The 26,491-nt window shown below is 37.2% G+C and overlaps 1 protein-coding gene across 1 annotated transcript in view; it reads left to right on the forward strand.

Annotated features, from left to right (window-relative positions):
• NPLOC4 (NPL4 homolog, ubiquitin recognition factor) overlaps window positions 1-26,491 on the forward strand; it is a 59,629-nt gene that overhangs the window by 16,596 nt on the left and 16,542 nt on the right. Inside the window, exons 9-13 of the mRNA XM_069064077.1 lie at window positions 2,060-2,146; window positions 5,973-6,044; window positions 6,880-7,006; window positions 13,645-13,805; window positions 24,192-24,263. Of these exons, the coding sequence (XP_068920178.1) occupies window positions 2,060-2,146; window positions 5,973-6,044; window positions 6,880-7,006; window positions 13,645-13,805; window positions 24,192-24,263 (519 nt within the window). The remainder of the gene's footprint in view (window positions 1-2,059; window positions 2,147-5,972; window positions 6,045-6,879; window positions 7,007-13,644; window positions 13,806-24,191; window positions 24,264-26,491) is intronic.

Here is a 26,491-nt window from a genome sequence, read left to right on the forward strand (position 1 = left end):
CCCCCAGCACCATCTTTTTTTTTCTCTTCTTGCTTTTATTATTCTTCCGATAAATACTTTTTTTATTTTTTTACCCCCCCCTCCTCATGCTCTCCCCCCCCCCGGCCATTTCAGTTAAGACCAAATAGTCCTATTCAAAGATATAGCTTCCAAAGATGTGTACATTCATTCAGCTTTAGAGTGGAGCTGGAAGCATCTGTAAGCATATTGGATTCTTTTCTCAGTGACCTCATTGCTTGTCATGATGCTGGGGTGCTGAAAAGTTGACAGCTCTACACAGATGTAGTGTATACTGCTAAAAAGGACCTATAGTTTTCAGATCATTTATTCCTTAGGCCTCATCTTGCCTGAGTTTTGGATGCTCAGACTTTGTTAGACATGACCTGTCTTTTAATCTGATTTTTCTAGAGCATTTCATTTATAGTTCCTAAGCAGGACATCTAGCCAATAGTATTTGCTACAGAATATAGTTAATGAATAGTATTAACTGCAGAATGTATATGGCCATCAATTGGAACATTGGAATGTCTTTGGTTTCCACATATGTGTTATGTTTGTCTGGTAATATGAATTGAAATTAAATCCCACACTGTATTTGGTAACACAATGTAGGGTGATGTTGATCTTTTTTAATGATGACTCATCATTTTGCAAAAGAGTCACTAGGTGGCAATGGAGACACTACTTAAGAAGCTTGGTTATTTTCAGTTTAGATCATGTACTATGCCATCTTGAGAAATTCCAGATTTGTAGAATATTTATCTGGAACTGTTCATTATAAACCATTAAAGTTTTAAAACATTCTTTTAAAAGTAACAGTTTTAAGAGCATTTACTTGTAATTTTTTTCCTAAGTTAAAATGGCCTGCCCACATTCAGTTTAGTGGAATAGAATGATCAAGTCTCTAATTTGGAGATCCTGAATGTTGGAACAGTTGACCTTCAGCAGCCCTTGAGCTCATTAGGAGTTGAAGCTCATGCTGCCACATGTCATTAAACAAGTACTTTTCTCTAGATTTCTAATAAAGTCTTGATTTGACCTGTGCCCTAGAGGTATTAATGACCTCCAGATGGGGAATATTCAGACCAACATAACGGTACTTTTGTTGGTTTGCCAGAATTTGACCAATTTACAAGGATATATTCAATTAGTATAACTCAATTTTGGGATTAACTTTGCCTTCCCACTCCTGCAACTGGGAGCTCTGCTAAGTATGATACTTAATGAACTACAACATACATTTAAGTGAAGATTAAAGTTCTTCAATAAACTTCTTGACTACCAGGAAATGGGAGAGTTGTATGTCTTTAGGTATCATATTTCATATGAATAAATTCATATCTAGAACACATAAGTTAGTTTGTAAGTAAGTTAGTTTGTCATAGAACTAAATCTCCTGGCTACTCTGGTGTAATAAATAATAGTACAAATTTTGTGGATCCTTTTGAATTTTTTTGTATTGATATTGTGTTTTTTTCCTCTCCTACATAATATTTTGTATTCTTTGACCTTTCAATATCCTTTTAATGGCAAAGTGGTTGTTAAGCTAAATGTTATTTTTAAATAAACCACACAAATATTTTTTCAGGCTGTCACCTTGGGTTTTTTTGTCTTACCATTTGCACTGGCTTTAAATTTTGCTCTTGTCTTCAGTTGCTTCTGAACTGAACAAGTCCATCATTTGGAACAGGATTGCGTGCCCAAAAATTACATTTTTCAAGGGGGGAAAAGGTGAGGACAACCTTCCATTAGTCTTTAGTGACAGTATACTCAGAAAAAGAACTTTTATCCTAAACCTAAACCAGGATAAACATCTATTTTAATTGGTTTTTTTCTGCTTCTTTCTCAGCAAAGCTATGTGCTTTACAGATTTGGGAAGGGCTGTGTTGTCAGTTGGTTGCTTAAGAGTTCTTTTTCTGCCTGAACAGTTCCCCTTTTCAGCATATTTGTAGCTCTGTGCATCCTAACAAGAGGTGAGAGTGAAGAGGATACCCATTGTTCTGGGTATCAGCCCTGTGGTTACTCAACAATGTATACTTTCTTTCTAATTCCCCCACAGATTGGTACACAGAACAGCCTGGAGCTCCTTGAAGATCCCAAAGCAGAAGTAGTAGATGAGATTGCTGCCAAACTTGGCCTGAGAAAGGTATTGGAGCCTTCTGTCAGCTAGTCTGAGTCTTTGCAGGAAGGAATGTTAGGGTATTGGGTGAATGGCAGGCAGGAGGGGATTTGTCTCATCTGGGATCAATTCTCCCCAGCTGCACAAGGTCAGTTGCAGACCTGACACATTTTGAAGCCTCATTTGTGTTTATTGGGCGCCAATAGCTTTTATACTTTTTGGCCTTAAAGTGAAATGGGAACATTTCCCTGAGCATAAAAAGATCCAAATGCCAGAGCTGTTGTACTTTTAAGTCATCAGCCACCCTTCTTGAGGATTACATTAAACAGCAATAGAAGGAAGACCCTTTCTTTTCTGTCCCTGGCAGGAGTGTATTCCTGGAGTTTTATGACATTGCTACTCTGGTACAGTTCCCTGTCCTGGTTTCTCTTTTCTGTGGGACTTGGTGTGTATTTTTTGAGGTATTAGTACCCTCAAAGATTCAAATCCCTCTAAGTTGTTAATTTTCTTTTCTCTGTGGTTGTAGGTCCAATTCAGTTGTCACTGAATTTTCTGTTTAGGAGTCTGAGAAAGACAAGTCTTTTACTCTTTTATTTAGACTAGTCAAAAGTGAAAGCAGAGGAGAATATTCCCTTTGGTTGTGTTAATCTTGCTTATACTAAACCTTTGTAAAGTTGCTGGGTATTGTGGAGATGTGTGAAAAGAAATATGGGAAATATATGCATAAATAAGACATTTTGGAATTTGAGGCGGTGTGGTGCAGTGGTGAGAACGCTGAACTTAGAGTCCCAGAACTTCAAATCCCTGTTTGACCACTTACTACCTTTCTGGCCTCAGTTTTTTCATCTGTAAATTGAGGCAGCTGGACTAGATGTCCTTAGCCGTCCCTTCCATCTGTAGGTCTATGAGCTTGTGACCTAATGAAATTTAAATGTCAGCAGACTTGTAAGTCTGACTTAACAAAGTTTAAACATCAGGATGTGTAAGTCAGATTATGATTCTTCATATTTTTGGGTCAGTCTTAGCTGGCAGTGGAAATCAGGTTCCAACAAATTTAGGGGAGGAAACTTAAATGATTTCAAACCTAAAGTAAGGATCTTTGTGCCAAAGTTCTATCTTCTCAGGGTTCTGTCTATCTCTTCCAGCTATCCTCTCTTGAAAGAGAAATTAATATTTTGTATCCATTTCTTCCACAAACCTATGAAGGGAAAAGGGAACAAGTACTTAAGTGCCTACTTTGTGCCAGGTCCTGTGCTAAATACTTTATAGATACCTTATTTTATTGATAACTGATGATCACCATAGCACCTTTTAGTTTTTAAATCTTTTCCCAAAGAGACTGAATTCCTAATTTGGCTTTTACGTTTTGTTTACTGCTTAACCAGACTTGTGCCATAAGCTTTATTTTTTGTTGGTGCCAACTTTCTCCAGTTCATTTTTTAAAAGAAATTTCAGATCTAGATTTAAAACCTTTCCTAATCTTGAGATCCTGATATTCCAGCTTGAATTCCACTGCGGTATTGTTTGTGTATTTCTGAAGTAATGCTTTGCTATAGCCTGCTTACTCCATTCCTAGACTTCTCTTGGACTAAATCTTTGAGCCTCAATACCCCCCTCCCCCCTGTCCTTGAGCAGCTTTTTTAAAAGTCTGGCAAGCGAGATTAGTCATGTTGAACTCAGGTGGCCAAATTACATCAGCTGTGACAAATAGTACTAAATGTTTCCCAAGTAACTCATCTTTGGTGATGGTGGCAGTGGTGGTTGTAGTAGTAGTGGATTGGGTTCTGTCTGTGTTGGTGTGTATGTCTGTGTGTCTTTTCGTAAGAGATGAAAAAGTGTTTTCTTCAACTCCTCTCCACTCCAGGCTGATGGATATGACTGGAGTGCTTTAGTTGGTCAAGGTATAAATCAGGAAATTTTACATGGCTTTTCCTAATTTTTGTTGAAGACTTTAGTCTTCTAAGGTATAATTGGGACACTAACATCCTTTGTACTTTCTTCTTTCCTCCCTTCTTCCCTCTGTCCCTCTCTCCCTTCCTCTCTCTTTGGCTTGCTTACTTTCTAAATAGGAATAAGCAAAAGTTGGCCCAAAGAGGAATCTAGTATTCTTTGTTAATTGCTATAAATATAATCTTTAAGGTTATGAGAAAACTAATTTTTAAAGATTCAGAATTGAAAATAGTATTTTCTTCTTATAATTGTTGACTCTTAGAAGCATTCTTTCTTAGATCCAGCAGTTTCTCCTAATTTTGTTGACTATGAGGAGCTATTCCTTGTTTGAAGAACCTAATCAGGTTCTTCCACCTGGAATTCTTTCCATGATCAAATTCCACAAGAAGATAGAAACTTTACCCTCCCTCCTGGTAGAGATAAAGAAACATGGGGAAGTGCAGAGAGACCCAAGTTCAAATTCTGGTCAGATCACTTACTTTCTGTGTGACCTTGGGTATGTCAGTTACCTGTGCCTCAGTTTCTCATCTGTAAAATAGCGATAATAAGTACTTTGTAAATCTCAAAGTGAGATGCTGTTATTTCTTTCCAGTCTTTTTGATTCCATGGAACATGAGGTTTTATTTGTTTACTTGTCAAATAGGTACACCATGCCAGCTCAGAAAAATTAGTTTTGAGAGAAAAAAGGATGTGTTTGGTGGAGGGTCAGTGTTAATGTCACCTAGTAGTACCTCCTGGGGCAGTCATCTTCTGAAATAAATGAGGGAACCCAGATGCCAATGAATCAGATATTTTAAACCAGACAGAAACTAATCTTCAATTATTGCTTGCTCTGTACTAGTATAAAATGTGTGGTGAGTATTAGCAGCCAGGTCAGATGCTCTATTCTCGTGCACAGCCTAAATTCATTCCATCCTCTTCATACCCAAAGTATGTTGCAGCTGTTCCCTTTCTCAGCCTCACTCTCAGCCACTCCGGCACTCTCATGCCAAGTTCCCAAATGCACTTCCAAGGTTTTCAGGCCCTCATTCAATCACTTTCACCCTGTTATTGCTGCCCAGGTTCTCAGTCTCCCATTCACTCCCAGGCCACTCCTCTCCTCTTATGCCAGGTCCTAAAATGCACTGTGGAGTTTTTCAGGCTCCACAGCCAAACCACTTTTGTCCCACTGTAGCTGCTCAAGAGAACCTCACACTTGCTGTTAGGCATTCCCACACATGTACCTTGATTGTAACCACTAACTCTCCTTCCACACTTGTGTCCCACTGGGCCTCCAAACCACCTTGATATACACCAGTTCTTTGTCTACTTATGTTCCTGATTACCCCCAGTGGAAATGCAGTCATTTGTTCTCTTTTGTGGCTAACTCCACAGTGTCAGAAGGGGAAGAAGTCTTCTCACAGCAGGGCTATACTTGCTTCCATCTTCTCCTTTCAGTTCTGCAGTATCCCAAGCTCTTCGGGATAGTTAGGCATAGGCAAAGGGTGAGATCTTTGAAAAGAATACTCGATTCTCAGAATGAAGAGAGTGAAGAAGAGATATGAATGAAGACTGAACTTGGCAGTAATGTGGCTAAATTGAAATGCATAATCCCAGGTCTTCTAATGTGAGAGTTGAATCCAATGATAGATTCTGATTCAGGAAGCTTTCTGGACAAAATTCTTTGGTGACCAAATTGATGATGCAAGATTGTGCAAGGAAAAGTTCTATTCACAAGTGAATTCTTAGTGATGCACTAATGTTTCCTGGCACTCAGGTTACATTGGAAGAATTTTATGCTGTAAAATTTATAGGTCTTCTGGTTTAAATAGGTATAAGTCCAAAACATCATGGACTGATAAGATAAGATTCTTTTCTTTTAAAAAGACATCCAAAAAAGATGTGTATTTTCTCTTTTATTAAGGTTGGCTGGATATTTACAGACTTAGTCTCAGAAGATACCCGAAAGGGTACTGTTCGATATAGCCGCAACAAGGTAAGGAAAATGTGGAGTTAAGTGAAAAGTTTCTACTATTTTTAGCTTAATCAGCTAGTTTAGACTAGAAATTTTTGTAATAAACCAATTTTATTTTGTATGGACAAATACTTTTACAATCCTCCACTGAGTTTCATGTTAAATTATTTTCTGAAAGAGTCCATATGACAAATTAGGGCTAGAGTCATTGACCCTCCCGATATTCCATTTTTATCTTAACAAGTACATTTTATCTGTGGATGTTCATGGGAGATGCTTTGTGCTGTTTCAGAGTAGCAGTTCTGAAAAGCCAGTTTCAGTGAATGTCCTTCATCAGGCATTCAATGCTTACTATGTCTGAGGCACTGTGCTTTGTGCAGAAGATATAAAAGTGAAATCAGACCATGCCCCTAAGGATCTGGTATATATTAGATTGGAGATGGACTCAAGTGACTACAGTGTACCTTAGCATACGAGTCCACAAAAGCGTTCCAAACTGAGGGGCCACAAGAGATGTGAGGAGAGATCAGCTGAACCTTGAAGGAAGAAGATGTAAGTGGATAGATATGAATATAAAAGGTGGTGCCCACTTCAGGTAGTTGAGGTATTTTTTTCCTTCTTTCACCTCAGTTAAAAATGCTCTCTCCCTTTTTATGTTGTGTTGGAGGGCTTTTTTTCTTCATCTTTGTATCCTAATTGTTCACCTAGCATTGTGCCATTTATGTAGATGATTACTAAATGGTGGTTGAATTGGATTGAATTTTGTTTAATGTTTAAGCATTACTGTCTTGCATTATAGTCTGTTGAAATAAAAAGGAAATAGGAATGCATTCTAGTTTGGGTTCTTTTGTTCTAGGACACATATTTTCTGAGTTCAGAAGAATGTATAACTGCAGGAAATTTCCAGAACAAGCATCCCAACATATGCCGGCTTTCTCCAGATGGGCATTTTGGATCCAAGTTTGTAACTGCAGTAGCTACAGGTATAAACTTGTTCAAAGTCAAATTTGTAATATCACTATTTTGTGTTTGTATTTTGTGTGTTTCAGTGCATTTATCAGTGCACCTTTAAGAAGTTCATAAAGAACTTAACTGGCATGATCCTAATCCCTTCTTATAATGGGCCAATGAGGGACAGAGGAGATGGTTGTTAGTCCCCATTTGCCAGTCAAGAAAGACTCAGCACAAGAAAATGACCTCATCAGAGTCAGCCTCACAACTAATGGCAAACGTGGGAATCCATCCTAGTCTCATGGTCCAGAGTTCTCTCCATTAGACTATTGCTTTTGGCGAATTAATTTTTGGCTCCCTTGGGTCTGTCTGTATATGCTTCTCCCTACTCCCTGAAACAAGAATGTGAAGTCTAGGGAGCAGCTAGGTGGTACAGTGAATAGAGCACTGGCCCTGGAGTCAGGAGGACCAGAGTTCAAATGTGACCTCAGACACTTAATACTTATTAACTGTGTGTGACGTTGTGCAAGTCACTTAACCACAATTGCCCTGCCTTCCTCCTCCAAAAAAAAGACTAAGAAAAATGTGAAATCTAGTGGGAAATTGGTAATTTGTTGTTTCCCTAATGCTGCTTAAATTTGCCTTTGACCACCTGAATAGCAGGAGGCATTCTCACTCATTCTTGTAGTGGCCCATGAAAAGGGAAAACTAATGCTTTTTGTTCTGTGTTCTAACTTCTTCCTTTTGTTTTTCTGAATGAGGTGGCCATTGTGAAGTACCATTTCCATAAAACTTTTTTTAGGAGCAAAAAAGTTTTTTGACATATATATAAGTTTCTCCATGTCTGTGTGTATACACACACACACACGTAAATTTATGGTAGTTATAAAAAAATTATAGCCTGTAAGAGGCATCATGAAATGTCTTCCAGAAAGTCTTGAGATGCTGCCAGTAGAAAAGAGCAGGAAGTGCACACACAGAGAGCACCATCTCTTTTGAGAGGAGATGCAATTTGAATTGGAGACCTAATTGACCAAACCATTCATCAATATTTATGGAGTAACCATACTATACTGGGGACTCACTGGCATTGTGGAGGATTTCAGAGGGAGCAGACATCATCTCTACCTTCGTAGGGCTTAACATTCTAGTTCAGTTCATTTAACTTTAATTCTCCTTACATGGAACCTGAATAGATTGTGGATATCTATGACTTAACAGATACAAAACTTATAAACTCATTTACACAAACAACTGTTTCTGCCATACCTTTGAACCATCATGTGAAAGCATGGAACTCTTAGAGGTTACTCCCAAGGACCCACATGTGGGGGAGGGAGAACATGTTACCCTTAGGGGGAGGCAGCTGAGGCTTCTGAGGTTGTGACGGCTCTTGGCTCCCAGTGTTGTCTTCCATATTGTCTTGGTTGATTCCACTGAAATTGAACTTACTAGAAATTCATTTGGATTAATAACATCCTCTTTATTTTAATTTTAAGTTTTGATTGAAATCTATCGTTTTTTTTTTTTTAAGCAATTAGGGTTAAGTAACTTGCTCAAGGTTACACGGCCAGGTGTTTCTGGGTGGGTAATAAGTGTCTGAGCCCAGATTCGATCCACATGTCATCCCAACACTGGAGCCGGTGCTCTTACTTGCTGTACTACCTGGCCGCCCTGAAATCTATTGTTTTTTATCATTTTTATTTTCAAGTGTGTTCCTAGCTCTTCCCTGATCCAGAGAGGATCCTTTGTCCAAAGAGGAAATTAGTTCATCAAACTAACATACTCATATCTGATAGTTTGTGCATTATTTCACACCTATTGCTCCCACTTCTGCAAAGAAAGAGGAAAAGTACAATTTTTCTTCTCTACTTGAGAGCCAAGCTTAATCATTAGAATTCAGGGTTTTCTTACCCTCTTCTGTTTATATTGTTGTCATTTACATATGTATATATATACTGTTCATCTTTGTTATTTCTTGCACTGCAATAATATTCCATTACATTCATGTACCACAGTTTAATTATTTCCCAGTAGATGGGCATCTGCCTTGATAAACATTGTCTTTAAAAATACAAATACCACTAAGTGGCTAAGAGGCTTGAAGTGATTCACACATTTGTATGAATCAGTTTAGTCAGATTACCTTTATTTTAATACCTGGCATAGTTCAACTTCCCTGAGGGAGTAGCCATTTTGATTGAGTAGAGAAGAAGTGAGAAATTTTGAAGCACAGAACCTTTTGGAAGGATGAGGAACTTGGGAAGTTAGAGACCTTGTCTAGTGTGAGTATGGGGGGATTGGGGAGAGAGGCATGAAAAGAGAGGAGGGGAGGAGTAAAGAAAGGTAGGAAGGATAACAGAGGTAGAGTTGACTTTCTTCAAAATTTTGACTTGGGCCATAAAGGAAAGGAAAGAATCTTTTTCTTCATGTACCCCTTCTACCAGAGCAGCTATTAGTGCCATTAGAATTATAGTCCGGTTCTACTATAAGCTAAATATACTCTTGTGAGCCAGCCTGAGAAGCTAATAATAATTTATAACTTATTTCTGTAACATAGAAAATCTTCCATATATCAGATAAGGTCCTGAGGTCTGAAAAAATCATTTTTTAATACAACTCTCTTCTGATTGGAAACTACATACCTTCACCTCCTAAGAGACAGGAAAAAAATTGGACTTGTAATCAGGAGACTTGGGTTTGTGTGTCAGCACTTGACAAGTCATTTAACCTTCAGCTTCCATTTTTTCATTATAAAATGGATACAATAATATATGCAGTACTTATCTCATAGGTGATTGTGCGTAATGTGCTTTGTGAGCTGCAAAGCACGTACATGTTACTATATTTTTATTACTAGATTACCCTGCCCAGAGTGATCAGTGTTCTTAATACTTAATTCCGTCTATCACTAGATGTGTGTTTGGTAGACATTTGACAAAAGATAGGTCATCAATTCTAGAAGTATAGATTTGAGAAGGTCTTTTAGTTTACCATTGGACCTGCCTCAAAGGATTAATGCTCATAATGTCATGGTCTATACTTTTCTGTTTGATATGAATTAATTTTCTTATTATACTCCTAATTAGTATTTATATTCAAAATAAAACTGTTCTTTCCACTAATTTAATGAGGGTTTTATTTTTTATTTTAATAAATGTCCAAGCGAGAATGGATGAATCCCAGCTGATAGACCTACGTGGCTTAGATTGTAAGGGAGAATAAAATAAAAGTTACTTAGCATTGGTCACCTTGACAGCTCTTTCTCTAACCTTATACAGAATGTCTTTAGCTTGAGCCATTCAGTGGTGGAAGAGCTTTCTTCTATGAATTTGAGTGAACTCATAAAGCCAGAGAGTAGTTCTTAAGGTCAAGTGAGAATTCTATGTTCTTCTTTTAATTTCTTTGCCTCTTCACTGTGTGGCACAGACAGCTCACTCAAGATACTTTGGAGTCTACTTCCTTTTTTTGTTTTATTTATTTTTGGTGGTGGTTATTTTGCTTTACTTTTTTGGATAACCTAAAGCAATAGTTAAAATTATGTCTGGAAAAGGGAAAGTAGAGGCCTCAGAGCTAAAAGTGACCTTTAGATAACAATCCAGATTGGAAGAGTAGATGTTAATCACATAGTTCAATTGCAGATTCAGTAATGTAGCTTCTTTTTTTTTGGAGGGGGAAAGGTAGGGCAGTTGGGGCTAAGTGACTTGCCAAGGTCCCAGGGTCACACAGCTAGTTTTGTGTTACGTGTCTGGGGCTGGGTTTGAACTCAGGTCCTCCTGATTCCAGGGCCGGTGCTCTATTCACTGCGCCACCTAGCCGCCCCAAGTAATGTAGCTTCTTAAAAGAATATAGCAATATAGTTAGATAATAAAGTCTCAACATTTCTATAACACTTCTTGGTCTGTAAGTATTTTCCTCATAGCAGCCCAATGTGGGTATCTAGTATAAGAAGTATTATTCCTGTTTTACATTTGAGGAAACTGAGGCTCCAGAATGTTGAATGATTTGCCCATGAAAACATCAAGGGATGATTTAAATTCAAGTCCTCTGATAGCAAGCTTTTTTCATTTTTTATTCAGAACTTAATAAATAGAATTCGGCATTTAATAAATTGGGCATTATTACATAGGAAGAACAGAAAAAGAAGATTGTATACTAAATTGTGAATCTGTTGTTACATTCAACTTTTTTCCTTTTATGTGCATAATAAATTAACTATGTGGCTTTCAAAGCTATCCTGCTTGTCTTTGTTTCTTTCTGGTATTCTGTTTTTCTCCTGCACATTTAAAAAAATTCTCCAGTGACCTTCATTTCTTTCTTTTCTTTGCAATCCTATAGGTAGCTCCCTTTCCCCTTGCTTCTAAAGAGCCTATTTTTTAAAATAAAGAAAAATGCTGGATCAAGTATAGCAGGGCTTATTAGATTTTCCTATTGCTGTCCCTTCAAGTCCCAAACTTTATCACTTAAAGATGTTAGAAACGAATGTTTTAAGAGCTGTCTCTCCCTCTGCCAGCATAGTAACCCTGTGTAAACTCCCTGCCATCCTAAGCATTCCAGACTTTTGAGGATCTTTGACTCCAAATGGTAAATTAAAGTAGAACCTTAAAAGACTTTTATAAAGGAAAATGGTGGTCAGTTGATTCAGGCTTTCTTTGAGTCTTAGTCCATATTTGGTTTCTGGGAAAGTTAAAAAATAGGTTAGGAAAAAAATTTGGGAGGGCTCTCTGTTCCATATAATTTCACACCACCATTAAATCATCAGGGCTTCAATTTCTTGATATTCTACCTGGAAGGGGAATTTACAGTTCATCTCATTGAACTTACTTTTGGAGTATCTCCATATGAATTAATTTTGTTTTCCTTAACAGCTTTCAATTTTATAAGTAACACTTTTCCATTTTCCTCCTATTCTTAAAGGTCATATTTTTTTTTTCTCTACAGTGTTCTATTACTTGTTTAACGATAAACTTGATGACCATTGCAGGTTACAAACATCCAAATTAAAATGTTAACCATGTGTTCTTCCCTTCCCTTTCTCCCTTGTCTCACCCCATCTCATTCTCCTCTTCTCTCCTCCCCCTTCAAGCAAGTAGAATCTAGTGTTCTGATTTGTGGTTTAATCATTGAGCAGCCATTTTGTACTAGGGAAAGTACATATATAGATAGATAGATAGATACACACACACACACACACACACACACATACACATACACACACACACATATATATCTCTCATTCCCTGATCTCTAGGAGTTACCATTCATTTGGTTGCAGACAACCATTTTTCCTGAAATACTTCCCTAAAGGCCTTGTATTCAAGATTCCGGCCTTAGGTCTCCCAATTAGTTTAACACATGACACTGAAATCAATGTAGGCCAACAAAAAGTGGGTAGTCTTAGAAATCACATGAACGTCCTTGTTCTTAGTAAACATATTCCCATCTATCTTTGTGATAAGGAGCAAAGTGAAGCAGACATATGCAATGATTTTCCAAAGAGAATGGGTCAGAACTGTCCTTGAAAGAGAGAATTTTTGTTTTTGTATAGATGATGCCTTTCCCTAAATAAGCAGATCTGATCCATTTTTCAGAATGCTGTGGTGTTAACTTTCCATCTTCCAAAAGGTTCATTTGCTCATGAACTAAGATTGTTTTTTTAAATAACATTCTTAGTCATTTTTATTTCAGGGATTGAGCTTATTCCAATATCCTTGATAGCCTTTGTTCACTAGACTTCTCATATAGCTTTTATCCTTTCAGGCAGGATGGCATAGCAAAAAGAGACTGAGAGTCAAAAGACTTAGAAGCAAGTTTCATCTTTATCTCTTTCTTTCTGTGACTTTGTACAGATAGTTTAACTCCTCTGAATTTCCATTTCTTCTTCCACAAAATGCAAATAATACTTTTTTTTTTCTTTTTGGAAGGGGGAAGGCAGGGAAGTTGGGGTTAAGTGACTTGCCTAAGGTCACACGGCTAGTAAATGTTAAGTGTCTGAGGCCGAATTTAAACTCAGATCCTTCTGACTCCAGGGCTGGTGTTCTATTCACTTACCATCTAGCCACCCCTAAATAATACTTCTTTATACGGTTGTGGTGAAGATTCAGTGTGACAATGTATATGTAAATCACCATATTAGAAATGTAAGTTATTATGTCTTGAACCTGATTTTAAGTTCAACATTTTTTTTGTTTTGAGGAGGTAGGGCAGAAGAGTAGTCTGCTATGCATAGGATTACTAGGTACAGTTGATCCTTCCTAGCATGTGCTTTTTTTTCCCCAATAATCCCGGAAGATAATGGGGTTTTCTGACATTCATACCTTCTCTCTGCTGTATACACCCTGGTGCCAGGAGGAACACAACTCAGGTAGATGTTTGTAAGGTTTGGTTTGACAGTTTACTAATATTTCCCCAATTCACGAGAGGGTGCCACTGACTATAGACTGTGCATTAACCTAAAGTATGTTTATAGTAATAATAATCTTAACATAGTAATGTGTGCCTAGGGATGTTTTTTAAAAATTATAAGTTAAAATACTTCAGTGTTTCACAAAAGTATACATGGAACTATACTCAGTTGTAAGGGATTATATTTCCTCTTTGAAGAAGATGAAGTTATTTTATATATGGTTGGTTGCAGTGTGTTTGTTCTGAAGGTTACTTTCTCTTTCAGGTGGTCCAGACAACCAAGTTCACTTTGAGGGTTACCAGGTATCTAATCAGTGCATGGCATTGGTCCGGGATGAGTGCTTATTGCCATGTCGAGATGCACCCGAGTTGGGTTATGCCAAGGAATCCAGCAGTGAGCAATATGTGCCTGATGTATTCTATAAGGTAAGAAGTACAAGATTCATATCAAGAATTTATCTAACGTAAGCAGTTGTCTTTAATTGAAGTACTTAGATCTGTTGAGTGATTAGCCATTCGTCTACCACAGTTAATTGCTTGAACTCTCCCCATGAACTAAGAAACTATAAAATTCTTCTCCTTATGTTTTCAGCAAGAATTCTGAATGGATTATTTGGTTAGTTTTTAGCAGTTGTCCATTGTGGTCTGGTTTTAATACATATTTTTGGTCTTGTTTCTTCTTTTGACCAGTAAAAATGGTGTGGTTAAAACCAATCCATTACAAAACCTCTTAAGATTTCTCCATATATATTCACTGGTGAAATGTGATAGAATAGTTATCAGGAATTACAGTCTTCTGAAGTTTGACTTGGATTCTCAATTCTAGCACAAATTTTAAAATCATTTTAAATATTATTCGGTTTAAACATAATTAGCAAAACTGCATTATCTGTAGTAACCAAAATGCCTTCCAGCTGGGAGTTTGGTTGGCAGAATATATTCTTTATTAGATATTTAATTTTTGATCTCATTCCTTTTTTTTCTTCTTCTTTTTGGAGGGGGGAAGGCAGGGCACTTGGGGTTAAATGACTTGCCCAAAGTCACATGGCTAGTAAGTGTTAAGTGTCTGAGGCCGGATTTGAACTCCTGACTTGAATTGACCGATGTTAACTCGGTCCTCTTAACTCCAGGGCCGGTGCTCTATTCAATGCACTACCTAACTGCCCTCTCATTCTACTTTTTAAGTACAAGAATACCTCTACAGTCATACTTCTCTTACTACTTGGAATGAAAATAGTTAAAGAAAAGGATTTTTTTAGAAACTAAGAAATGCCTGTTATAAATTTTTAAAAATGTAGTGTGAATCAGTTTCCTGCTCTGAATGTTTTTTTCATTGTCTTGTTCAATTTGTAAAATTTGCCTTTGTCCTTGATTTTTCCTATTTTTAAAAATTTTTTTTTGCTTTTGGGAGGGCAATTGGGGTTGTGACTTGCCCAAGGTCACACGGCTAGTTTTTGTGTTAAGTGTCTGAGGCTGGATTTGAACTCCAGTCCTCCTGACTTCAGGACCGATGCTCTATTCACTGCACCACCTCGCTTCCCCCGATTATTCCTATTCTTGAGTTTGCCCTTGGATTTCTATGGTGACTGGTAAAAAAAAAGATCTTTTATTATGTTGCTAAAAATTAGTTTACTCTTGCAACTGGGAGTGGTACACATGAGAAGAGTCTTGTGTTCTCATAAATGATGCTAAATAATAATTAATAATAATGATATTTGCTTTCCCCCCCCAGTTTTCTTCAGGGAGAATGACAGGATTGGAAAACATATTCGGTGGTGATCTAGATCTATTTAATATGAAACAACTACATTTTGTTTATGTGATATGAGTGGTTTTTTCTCTATTGTATTTCTAATTCCATCTGTTGAACCCTATAACTGATCACAAGGAAATAGAGTTCATGATGTCTCAATCTTTTTGTCTCTATAGTCCTTTGAAGTTCTTTGACATCTCTTTGGTTTTATATTCTAGATAACAGTCTCTTGATGAGGCATGAGGATGGTATCTCTGTGATTGTATTTAGTTTACTTCCTGTATTATTCTTATTTTCTTCTTCTTGGATACGATTTTCAGGATGAAGATTTTAACGAAAGATCAGTTGTTTAGACTTGACTACTATTTAACCCATTTTAGACCTTGGTCATAATGTTATCTAGTGTACTAGTTCTTACTTCATGAGACAAGTTTTAAGTCTACATTCTATGATGTTGGTATCTATATCAACTTTCACTCTAAAGCAGGGGTTGTTAATCTGGAATCTGTGAATTTTTTATAAAAAAAATTATTCTGATAACTTTATTTAAATTGATTTCCTATGTATTTTATTTTTTACATTTAAAGACATTATTTTGAAAAGGAGTCTCTAGTTTTCATTGGGTTGCCAAAGGGGTCCATCAACAACAAAAAAGGTTAAGAACTCCTGCATTCAAGCAAGCAGGATGAACAAGACACTGACAACATTCTGTGGAAATTTTCAAACTCTCAAATTTTTTTATGACTTGTGAAAGTTTGAACTTTGGGTGAGGAAACATGTTTCATGTCAAGACCTGATTGATTGCATTTCATGAAAACTTCTTGAAGATTTGATTGTCTTTTAGTGTTCCTGAAATTCAGTATATTGAGTTAAAAATGTTTTCTGGATTAGGAACCTTAATGGGTAAGTTTTTTATCATTGTGTTGAGCCTTTGGAAAGCTGCTAGTTTTGTTTTTAAGGTAAAAGAGGGACTCTTATAAGTTCATATAATGAAGAAGAGTATGGGTGGAAGGAGGTCTGAGTTTCCCAGATATATTATCCATTGTCACTTAGGGGCAATACATCTCGTGCTGAGGCATCACTGAGCTTTACTCGGAGCTAAATGCATTTGTGATCATCTGTGGTATAGATCCCCTTCCTGAGGAGCTGGTGGTGAGGGCCACAGCAGGTCTGTCTGCTCAGGCCAGTAGGGAGTCATGTAAGCACTATGAGTTGCTTCCTGTTTTTGAGCAGCCTGTATGCTTGTCAAGAGTAAATACTTTGTGCATTCTGGAACACAGTTTATTGGGAAGATTTGTTTTTGTGCCCAATTAGGAGTAGATGTTGAATTTTTTAAACCTAAATTGTACAGGAATGAATCATATTATCTTGTTTTTAGATAGAGGGGAAGAAGTACATGTAGTTATGGTAAATAAAAAAATCTTCTGTAAGGATGTTCTTTGCTTTTAGATTAGCTTTATTTTTCCTTTAGATTATTTCCTCTAAGCTTTTTGGATTGAAAGTTTTTACCAATGTCTTTGAATTTTATTGATGCAGAAATCTGAAGTAGTAGTAGCAATTGAAGCAGTACAGCTGCAGGAAATTATTAAAAACGTGAGGTGGAAGAGCTAGATCTGGTAAGCAAAGAAGGGTTTCAGAGGTGACAGATATGTTTTTTCTTGTAAGTTATGTTGTCTGTATGCTTATGGAACAAGAGTTTAAGGCTCTGCTATGTCCCACTTGTTTAAAAAAAATTATAGCTAAGACTTGACAGTAAGACTCCCCTGTGGCTGACTCATTCTGATGGCCTCTTGTTGTAAGTCTGAGAACAGAGGAAAAAATGGTTTCTGTATCAGTTTCACAGGAAAACACTTATTAAACCTTTTTGTGTGTCTTTTCTTTCTCTCTAAGAAAAAGCTTTTTGCTATTACTGCTTTTGTGCAACTATCTTATTGTCCTTGATTGGGCAGAGCCTGCCTTTTGATAGGAAAGTATTTGTACATGAGTCAGGTAGCATCCAGTTTGAGGAGCTAGTCACTGCTTTCACATTTGGTGAACCATCCAAAAGAATTGTGCCCAACCTATAAAATGTATTCATGTTGTTAAGTATTTTTAACCCATCTTTAGAGCCTGATTGATGAAGATCTTGACAGCTACTAGCCAACTATTCACTTAGATTTGGGATCTGGTTAGCACATTTTAATCAAACTTTCCAGTCCGTGGCCTGAAAACCAAAAGTTAGTGTTTTCTTTGGAGGATTACTTCCTTGAGCCACTTTTGATTCTTTTAAGAAAAGTTGAATTCTGAGAACTAATTTGAATAACTTTATTCAATTTGAAAGTGTATTTTTTAATGTTCAGTATAAAGATACTGTTATGAGTTTTTAGAGTGTTGAGGTACACATTTCTATGTTTTTTTGTTATAGATCTATTGAATTCCTGATTTCAAGCTTCCTTCCCTGTTTCCACTTAATATAAGCTACTTCCTTGATAGCTTTCTCAGTTAGAGGCAACATAAGATTTGATTAGTCATATTAAATTTTCTACTGGATTTGGATGTCTAAACATTACCTGAGGTTGATTTGGGGTGGGGGTAGAGGAGAAAAGTGAAATGTGAAGTTAATAGACTCTTGGAAGTATTTAAGTTATCCCATGTTAATACTTTTGTGCCCTTTTTTGTGTTAACTTTAAAATATATTTAAAAATATACCTTTCAGTATCAGCAGTAAGTAAAGATACCATCCTTATGGTATTTACGATGCCTTTTTATTGCCGCTTTTTCATGTCCAGAGATCTCACCAAGAGGTGATCACTAATGCAAGGAGACCATTTCATCTGGGCAACCTATGCATTCACAGCTCACTCCTGTCTATGGTGGGTCTTACCAGATTCCCCTTGAGGACCCTTCTCTCTCCCATTCCCCTAGAAGCTGTCTGATAGACATTACTGTTAGCTTAACTTCTTAGTTCCTGAACATTCTCATGCCAACTGATTGAATCTTATCTAACCTGGACTGCTGTAAGATAAGCAAGTAAAGGGGGACAAACCCCCCTCCATCTTTTTTTGACATCTTGTGATTCAGAACTTTCTTGCTCCCCACCTAACCATAACCTGTAGCTTTCATTCCCTATTTGGGGGTCCTCTCCACTACATCAGTGAATTTATTAATCATGACCTCTTGATGTTTCCATGGTGATCTCCCGGGCCTAGACATGTTGTAAGTTCTGGCCCAATTAACAGGATTTTGACACTTTAGAATATAGTCTACTTAAAGCTCTCTTTTTAAATAAATAATCAAGGGGACTATTCCATCCAGAAGAGACATTTACATATTCTAGAAATACTACTTAGTTTTTTGTATTTTTGAGATGGGAAACTTTATATTGGGTATCAGCCTCTAAGAGGCATTACCTATTAAATTTCAATGGAATTTCACATTCTGGAAAGTTTGGTTTTGTCTGTTCTTCTGCAGTGGCTTTTACATCTTTTTGATTTCTACAATAAACAATCTGTAGACCCCAGGCCATATCGTAGGTATGGAGTATACATAATTTCTAAGCATTTTTTTTTTTAACTTCTAAGCATTCTTACACATTTGAGTTCTTAATCAGGTTATATATACAGCTATTTCATTCCAAAGGAAACTCAGCTAAGTGTGTCTTTGATACAGGTCCTTTTGGGTGTCTATGTTCCAGATTCCAAACTTTTAGATCTGGGTTGTAAATCATTTACATGCAGTTTTTGCTTGCCCTTTCAAATATAGTCTACTCTGGTATGAGAACCCTGGAGAAAATACTGAATATAGGTTGCTTTCTTTCTAGGCTAAATAGCTGACATATCATTTTCCTGGGAGTAGGGATTATTTCACTCATATCTGTTTCCTATTGTCTGGCACAGAGGAGATATTTAATAAATGCTTGTGATTGATTCATTGAGCATCTTTTGCTTTTTAAAAAATTCAGCCAGTTTGCTTCTAAGTAAGCTTTTGCCATCAGATGACTTTTTTGATTGACTAGGAGTGATACATTGAGTTTACCTGACAAGCCTGTGCCTCCTCAACTTTCAGAATCAGACAGCCAAGAATTCTGCAGAAATGTGCCTCATTAAGGGTCCCAGGAAATGTGAAGACTATTCAACATTTGTTGGAGACTTGACTTGAATGAATGAATGGAAAAGCACTTAAGTGCTTGCATACTATGTGCCAGCCACTGAAGAGGAGTATATACTGACTCTACCGTATGGACATAGTGAGGAGCAGTATGACCTTATGTTTTATCTCTTGCCTCCAGGGTTTGGTAAACATATTGAAAGCATATGTTGAAACTCTTCAGTCAATGTTGGATACAGTTTGTCACCTGGAAGTACTTGAGATGTTTTTGTAACATCACCTAGTGCATAGTCTGGTTTAAATTGTACAAAAGAAAGTAACTCTGAGGCATCCAGTGTATTAGTTCAGTCATTCATTATCAAAATGCTTTTGTGATAACAAGACACCTTATCAGCCCTATGTTTGTGAAGTTAAAAGGATCTGTTCCCAATATCCCTGTAGTAAATGAGGCCATGTGGAAGGTGCTATTTAAGATTCTTCTGTTCAGAAGGATAAACAAACCTCTCATTTTATGCAGATTTTAGTGAAGGGAAGAATGTCTCTACAACATATGGAAAGTAGTTTAGTGTCATTGCTAAATATTAACATTGCTCAGCATCATAGCACTTAGCCTTAGTAGCATTGCTCACTACTCCTCCTATATCATAGTGTATGCTATTTTCTCCCCAGATGCTTTCTTCTCAAAGATTAATTCTCATACAAGTTTGGTTTACAGGAAAAGAAAATAAGATCCAGGCAATGTCAGAATCAGAGCTTCAGGAGTATCATTAGGAGTTTGTAATTATTGTCTTGCTACTCTGCATTTATTTTCTTTTCAGTGTTCAAACCAGAACCACAGACTGCCTTAAAGTAAAAGGGGTTTTAAAATTTTTGTGATGTGTGATTGAGTAATTGAATTTAAGAAGACTGTCAGGGAGAATAGCTGACTTCTGGATACCTCATAAAAGAGCCTGAGTTACAGTTCTGTTCTCTGGGTGTTGGTGACTTAGTAGTTATGTTTAATAGCATCAGCTTCCTACTTGTTAAGCAGCAACCTCTGACTTGTTTAGTAAAATTACCTGACATAATAGACTTGGAACTATAGGAAGTATTTCTTTGTAATTTTAGTTCACTATATTCAGGGTAGAAGAAGGATGGTGAGGAAAATTCTGTGGATAAGAATAGTTTCTAATCTGCAATTTTAGGGTATTGAATTGGGCCATTAGGAACCTTTAATATTTATTGAGCATTCAGTGTGTTACATGCTATTTTTAGCAGCACAAAATATATTGAAGATGTGGGCCTTGCCTTCTAAACACAGTAAGGAAGGAGTTTATGCTTAGGGTTGAATGCTTTGCTCAGTGCTAGGCACATTAAAAGTGTCCAGTAAATGTCTAATGACTTGCTTAGAATGCATATCACAGCATGTTTACTCACGCTGTGCAGACTTTTGAGCAAATATTTTTCATCACCACGGATCCTGTTTGTAACTTAAATTCTTCATAGAAAGCTTCAGAACTAGTTAAGTCCAATTGGGGAATTCTGATACATTGAGTTAAGATAATTTCTGTCTCATGACATATGATCCTTTGTTTAAACTGCCTTGCTCTCAACAGGCAGAGCCTTAGCATTTAAACTAGAAACATGAAAGACAACAAGGATCTTAGTCTTTGCACTTTAAAGGAATTTAGACTGTTAGCAAGGACTAACCTAAGTCTTTCAGGAGATGGAGTGTTTCATACAATACCCTGTGCACTCTACTTCATTTCTTGATTCTCTATGCTAGAAAATCCTAGAGGAAGCTGCTAGTGTCACTAGTTCCCCCTCCTCACTGGTTTGTTAGAAAAGAAACCAGTGTCTTAAAAGATCTCATTCTCCATTTCTTAAACAAGATGGTGCTGTCCAATCTGTGGAATTTCCTGCCCTCTTGTCCCAACACAGGTTGCTTTTGGTCTGCATACACACACACACTCACATATTCTCTCCCTCTCCCTCTCCCCCTCCCCTCCTTGATTCCTGCCATATGGTGCCTTTGCTTCTAAGCAGTACTTAGAGCAAGGGAATTTAGCAATGATGACCTTTGATTTCTGATTCTTCCTTGTATCTTGCTACAAGTGGAGATAAAATTGCTGACACTTTGCTGATTGCCAAACTTAGAGTTAAGACATCTCCCTCCTAGTGAACTCAGTCTGACATTTGCTAAGGCCCATAAAATGTAATTGCCTTTTAAAATGGTACATGGGGTTACAGATTGGCTGGCAAAGGCATTGAGTCAAGGGAAGAGAGAGAGATAAAAATTACCTGTTTTTCCCCAGGGAAGAGGGGGATTTAAGTACCCTTATTTTGGGGGGAACAGGAAACAGGGTTCACTTAGGTAGTTAAATTGAGAGGGAATCAAATGCCATACACAGAAGAGGGGGCATTTAACATGAAAATCCCTGGAGGGGAAGAAAGATTAAAGTGAACAGGTGCTGGAAAAATGTTTCTGCATATTAGAACTTAATTAGATTTGAAGATGATTTCCAGATGGGCTAATTATGTGTGTTGTTACAGGTTATTTCTTGTAGGGGCAAGAGTGTATTTTTGGAAATGGTGATTTAGTTTGATTGGATTTGATTCCTGCCTACCATATCACAGTGATCTAGAAGCATTCTCTTTTGGGACCTTGAGATCCCACTCAAAAGATTCCATGTCTTAGACTATCAAAACCAATAGAATCTAAGAAAGCTAATGCCCCTGCCCCCTAGCCACCCTGACTGCTACAAAATAACCCATAGAGATAGCCACTTGTCATGTGAATGGATAAATTATTCTTACCCAGATTGGTTGGAAAGTCATTTCAGCTATGTAGGAAAGAAAACAGAAGAAAACTCAAAGAAGTGGCACATTTACAGAAACCTTTGAATCATGGTGGGTTATTTAAAATTTTTATTTTCAGTTACAGATTCTCTTCCTCCTTCTATCCCTTCCCCTACCCATTGAGAAGGCAGGAAATATGATATCCATTATACATGTGAAGTCAGTTAAAACATTTCCACATTAGTCATGTTGAGGATAAAAAAGGCAAGAAAAAAAAAGATAAAACTCCAATTTGCATTCAGAGTCCTTTCTCTGGAGCATTTTTTATGAGTCCTTTGGAATTGTCATAAGTGATTATGCTGATTAAAGTAGCTAAGTCATAGCTAATTATCATTATAGTATTGCTGTTATTTTGTACAATGTTCTCTTAGTTATGCTCACTTTACTTTGCATCAGTTCACGTAAATCTTCCCAGGTTTTTCTGAGATCATATTCTTCATCATTTCTTACAGGACAATCCTATTCTATCACAGACACATACCACAATTTGTTCAGCCATTCACCAGTTGATGAGCATCCCCTCAGTTTCCAATTATGTGATACCACAAAAAAAGATGCTGCAAATATTTTTATATATATGTATTTTTCTTTGATATCTTTGTTGAGTGGAGACCTAGTAGTGGTATTGTTGGATCAAAGGGTATGCAGTTTTATAACCCTTTGGGCACAGTTCCAAATTATTCTCCACAGTGGTTGGATAGTGGATCATTTGAATGGAAATGTGTAAATCTAAAGTCTTGCTGCTATGGTGGTTATTGCCGTTATTATTATATAAAGCAAATGATGATAGTGCCAAAAGTGTACCAGACAGAATGGTCTAGATAAATTTGAGTAGGGAAAGTATACTTTCATCTGGAGGTTGAGTTAGGCCTTGGAGAAAGAGAAGGATTCTTTGAAAGATTGAGTTGGGGAAGGAGTGTATTCCATCTATAGGGATGGGGGAGACAGGATGGAACAGTCTGTGTGAATGCATGGAAATGACAGATGACATAGAACATGAGATTGAGGAACAACTGAGTTTAAGCTAGAATGTAGATATGGATGTATAGAAAGGTCTCCTGCCAGAAAATTTAATTTAAAATGAGAGAGGTCCCAAATTTGGGCCATTGGATTTCTCATTCAGGTAATAGGGTTGTTTTGGTTTACAAGTAGCTTGTGGTGATTGCCTCTAGAAGCTAGAGATACTGATGACCCCCTTTGAACATTGTTAGATGATGGCTTTGAGCCACACTGAACACCTCAGGGGGATCTACTTGCAGCCACTTCAGTGTCTGAAAGCCTTAATAACATAAACTTTTATGTAGGGCCCTATAATTGGAAATTATGGATATATAATTTATATGTGACTCAATGAATGATTTATATAATAAGTGATGATTTAGATGGAAAGATTACACCCCCCCCCCCGTAGAATCTTTAATGGAAAGCGTCAGTTCTTATAAATTTATTTCTTGAGCTATGTTTGAATTCAGAATGTTTGACATAAATCAAATCTAATTGTCATGTTATGATTAATGAACATATGCTGGCCATTTTTCCCCATAATTAAACTTTATGTTCGAAGCATCTGACAAAGCAAAACAAGTTTAGACTTTGACAGATTGTCAGAGGGTTTTTTGTATATTTTTTGTATGTGTGTATTCAATCGTATATATGTTTATTACCACTCATGAAGATTTTTAAAGGAAAGTTTTCAGAGGTGGGAATGGGATTATTAGGTAATAGTAATTAAATATTGCTTGTAGAGGACAACAGTGGTACAAATCAACTTAGGGTGGAAGAGATGAGTATCACTAACCTATCAACTTTTTTGCTTAGCCAGCTTACAAGCCCACCATGGCACATTGAAGTTCCACCATTTGGGAAGGGAGCAGGAAATGTTTGAATTTGTGCTCCCAGTATTGTCTTACTGTTAGCCAGTAGTACATCTGCTTTCCCATGTTATGGCTGTATTAAAATGCTCCGAGAAATGATGGAAGATGAATCATTTGTGAAAATATGCAGATTTTGCTCTCTTTTCATGAGCTTTAGAAAGAATCGAAATGATTCTAAGGCTGAAAATGAAGGAGAAATGTCCTGTTCTTCAGTGTTCCTGTATCAGCAGAGTGCTTAACCTCTGACTTCTTTTTTTTTAGGATATAGACAAGTTTGGTAATGAGATCACTCAGCTGGCCCGCCCCCTCCCGGTAGAGTATCTGATCATAGATGTAAGTACTTCCCTTATATTTAGTCTTCTGGGTTAGTGTTGGAAGCTATAATATACCATGGAGAACAATTTACATCACATGTCTTAAGAAGCTCTGTGTGTGCCTGGAAAAACTCCTAGGGAGAAAAAAAAAATTAGGAACTTGAAAAACAAAGAAAAAAACAAATTCTAGGGCTTTTGTTTTGTTTCCTTGAAACAACTGAAGGATCCCCAGCCCCCACCCAGTTGACAGAATATTTAAGTCAATGATTTTATACTTTCTGTGAGGGTGGATTACGAGAAGGCCAAATAAAGCAAGTTGAAGATTGTTGTCAGAATAAGAACTAATATTTGGCCACTCCTATCAAGATACTGAATTTTTTAACCAGTGGATCCATTTTAAAAACTATATAGTATTGTGCCTTTTCTTCAAAGAAGTAAAATCTAGTCTCAAGCCCGTGATTTCACTGTCTGTAACTTGCAGGAAAACAGTATCCCCACTGGTTTTCCAGAAACCCAGGAAATAACCAATCTTTTCGCTTTCCCAAAATAAAATGTGGTTTTGTTAATTTTCTCTTGCCCTTGTTCACCTCAACCTTAACTGTCCAGTGTCTTCCTCATTTCTTTAGCTATGCCCTAAAGAACTCCTATTTCATAATTAATAAGCTTCCCTTCATTTTAGACCCATCATGCTCTTTCCATCCTCTGATACAGAGATGTGACTTCCAAGATAACACTACATCCCTGTTCATCTTTTCTAGTACTGGTTGTACCTTTATCTTCTTTCATACACACCTGACTTACTGGTCCTAGGGACAAGGTTGGAATATTCCTTGCTCCCCATTGCCACTTTCAAACTTTCTTTCTGCCGTTCAGCAAATCTTCCTCCTTTGAGGTTCTTTCTATTACTTTGTCCAGATTCTGGTGACTATTATCTAGAATAAATATTTAAATCATCTTCCCTTCTTTCTTAAAAGAATTCAATACATGGGTCATAGTCTTCTACCCCAAATCTAGGGTCTTTATGTTAGGAGACTTCAGCATACATGTTGATGTTCCTTCAAATACTTCCAGCCTCCTCCTTCCTCAGTCTCCTCAACTCTTGAGACCTATTCTGCCATTCCACCTTGCTACACCTAAGGATAGCCACACCCTTGGTCTTCCCATCACTCATGAGCTTTCAGTTTACATGATCGAGAATTATTAAATTCTTTTATCTGGTCACAATCTCAATCACTGCCTGTCATTTACTACACCTAAAGCTGTTCTTCATCCAGTGCATGACCTCTTATTTTTCCACCCCTCTACTCTGGCTTTGTTCCCCCTTTTGTGCCACATGCTTTTTTAGGTATGAAGGATATAAATACAAAGAATGAGGCAATCATTACTCAAGTTGCTTATGCACTACGGGGGAGACCACAAGTACATATATAAATATATGTAAGATAAATATCAAGAGAATAATTACAGGGTAGTTATGGTAGGAGGATGCTCTCAGTTGGGAATCAGGTAAATCTTCATGAGGGAGAAAAGAGAAGCGTTCTCTAAAGCAGAGGAAGGAGTGGCTTCCAGGTTTGGAGGTTGGTTGATACAAAAGCACAGATATAGGAGATAAAGCATCATATGTGAGCAACAGAGGGAAGGTTATATCCAGAAGGCTAGATCTTAGAAAGGGCAATCATGTCCATTGATATGGAAAGCTAGGTTGTGGCCAGTTTGTGAGGAACTTTAAAGGGTAAATAGAGGATTTTGCATTTGATCCTAGAGGCTATAAGGACCCACTGAAGTTTATTGATTGAAAGAATAACATGATCATGGGGCGGGGCGCAGTGAGTAGAGCACTGGCCCTGGAGTCAGGAGGACCTGGGTTTGGATCCGGCCTCAGACACAACACAAAAACTAGCCATGTGAATTTGGGCAGGTCACTTAACCCCAATTGCCCTTCCAAAAAGAAAAAAAGAATAACACAATCAGATCTTTGCTTATGGAAAATCACTTTGGCAGCTTTTTGGAGGATTGACTGTAATAGGGAAGAAACTTGAGGCAAGAAGACCAATTAAGAAGTTGTGGCATTTATCTAAATTAGAGGTAATGAGAGCTGTGTGAGTGCCTCATGTAAGAGCTATTGTTGAGGTAGAAATGGCAAGATATGCCAACTGATAAATATATGTTGGATGATATAGAATGACGAGTTGATAATGCTGCGGTTATGAACCTGAGAGACTAGAAGAATGGTGGCACATTTGAAGG

Source organism: Petaurus breviceps, unplaced genomic scaffold, assembly GCF_028583685.1.
Source record: "Petaurus breviceps papuanus isolate PSGF00001 unplaced genomic scaffold, PetGlider_PUasm1.0 90617, whole genome shotgun sequence".
NCBI classification, from domain to species: Eukaryota; Metazoa; Chordata; class Mammalia; order Diprotodontia; family Petauridae; genus Petaurus; species Petaurus breviceps.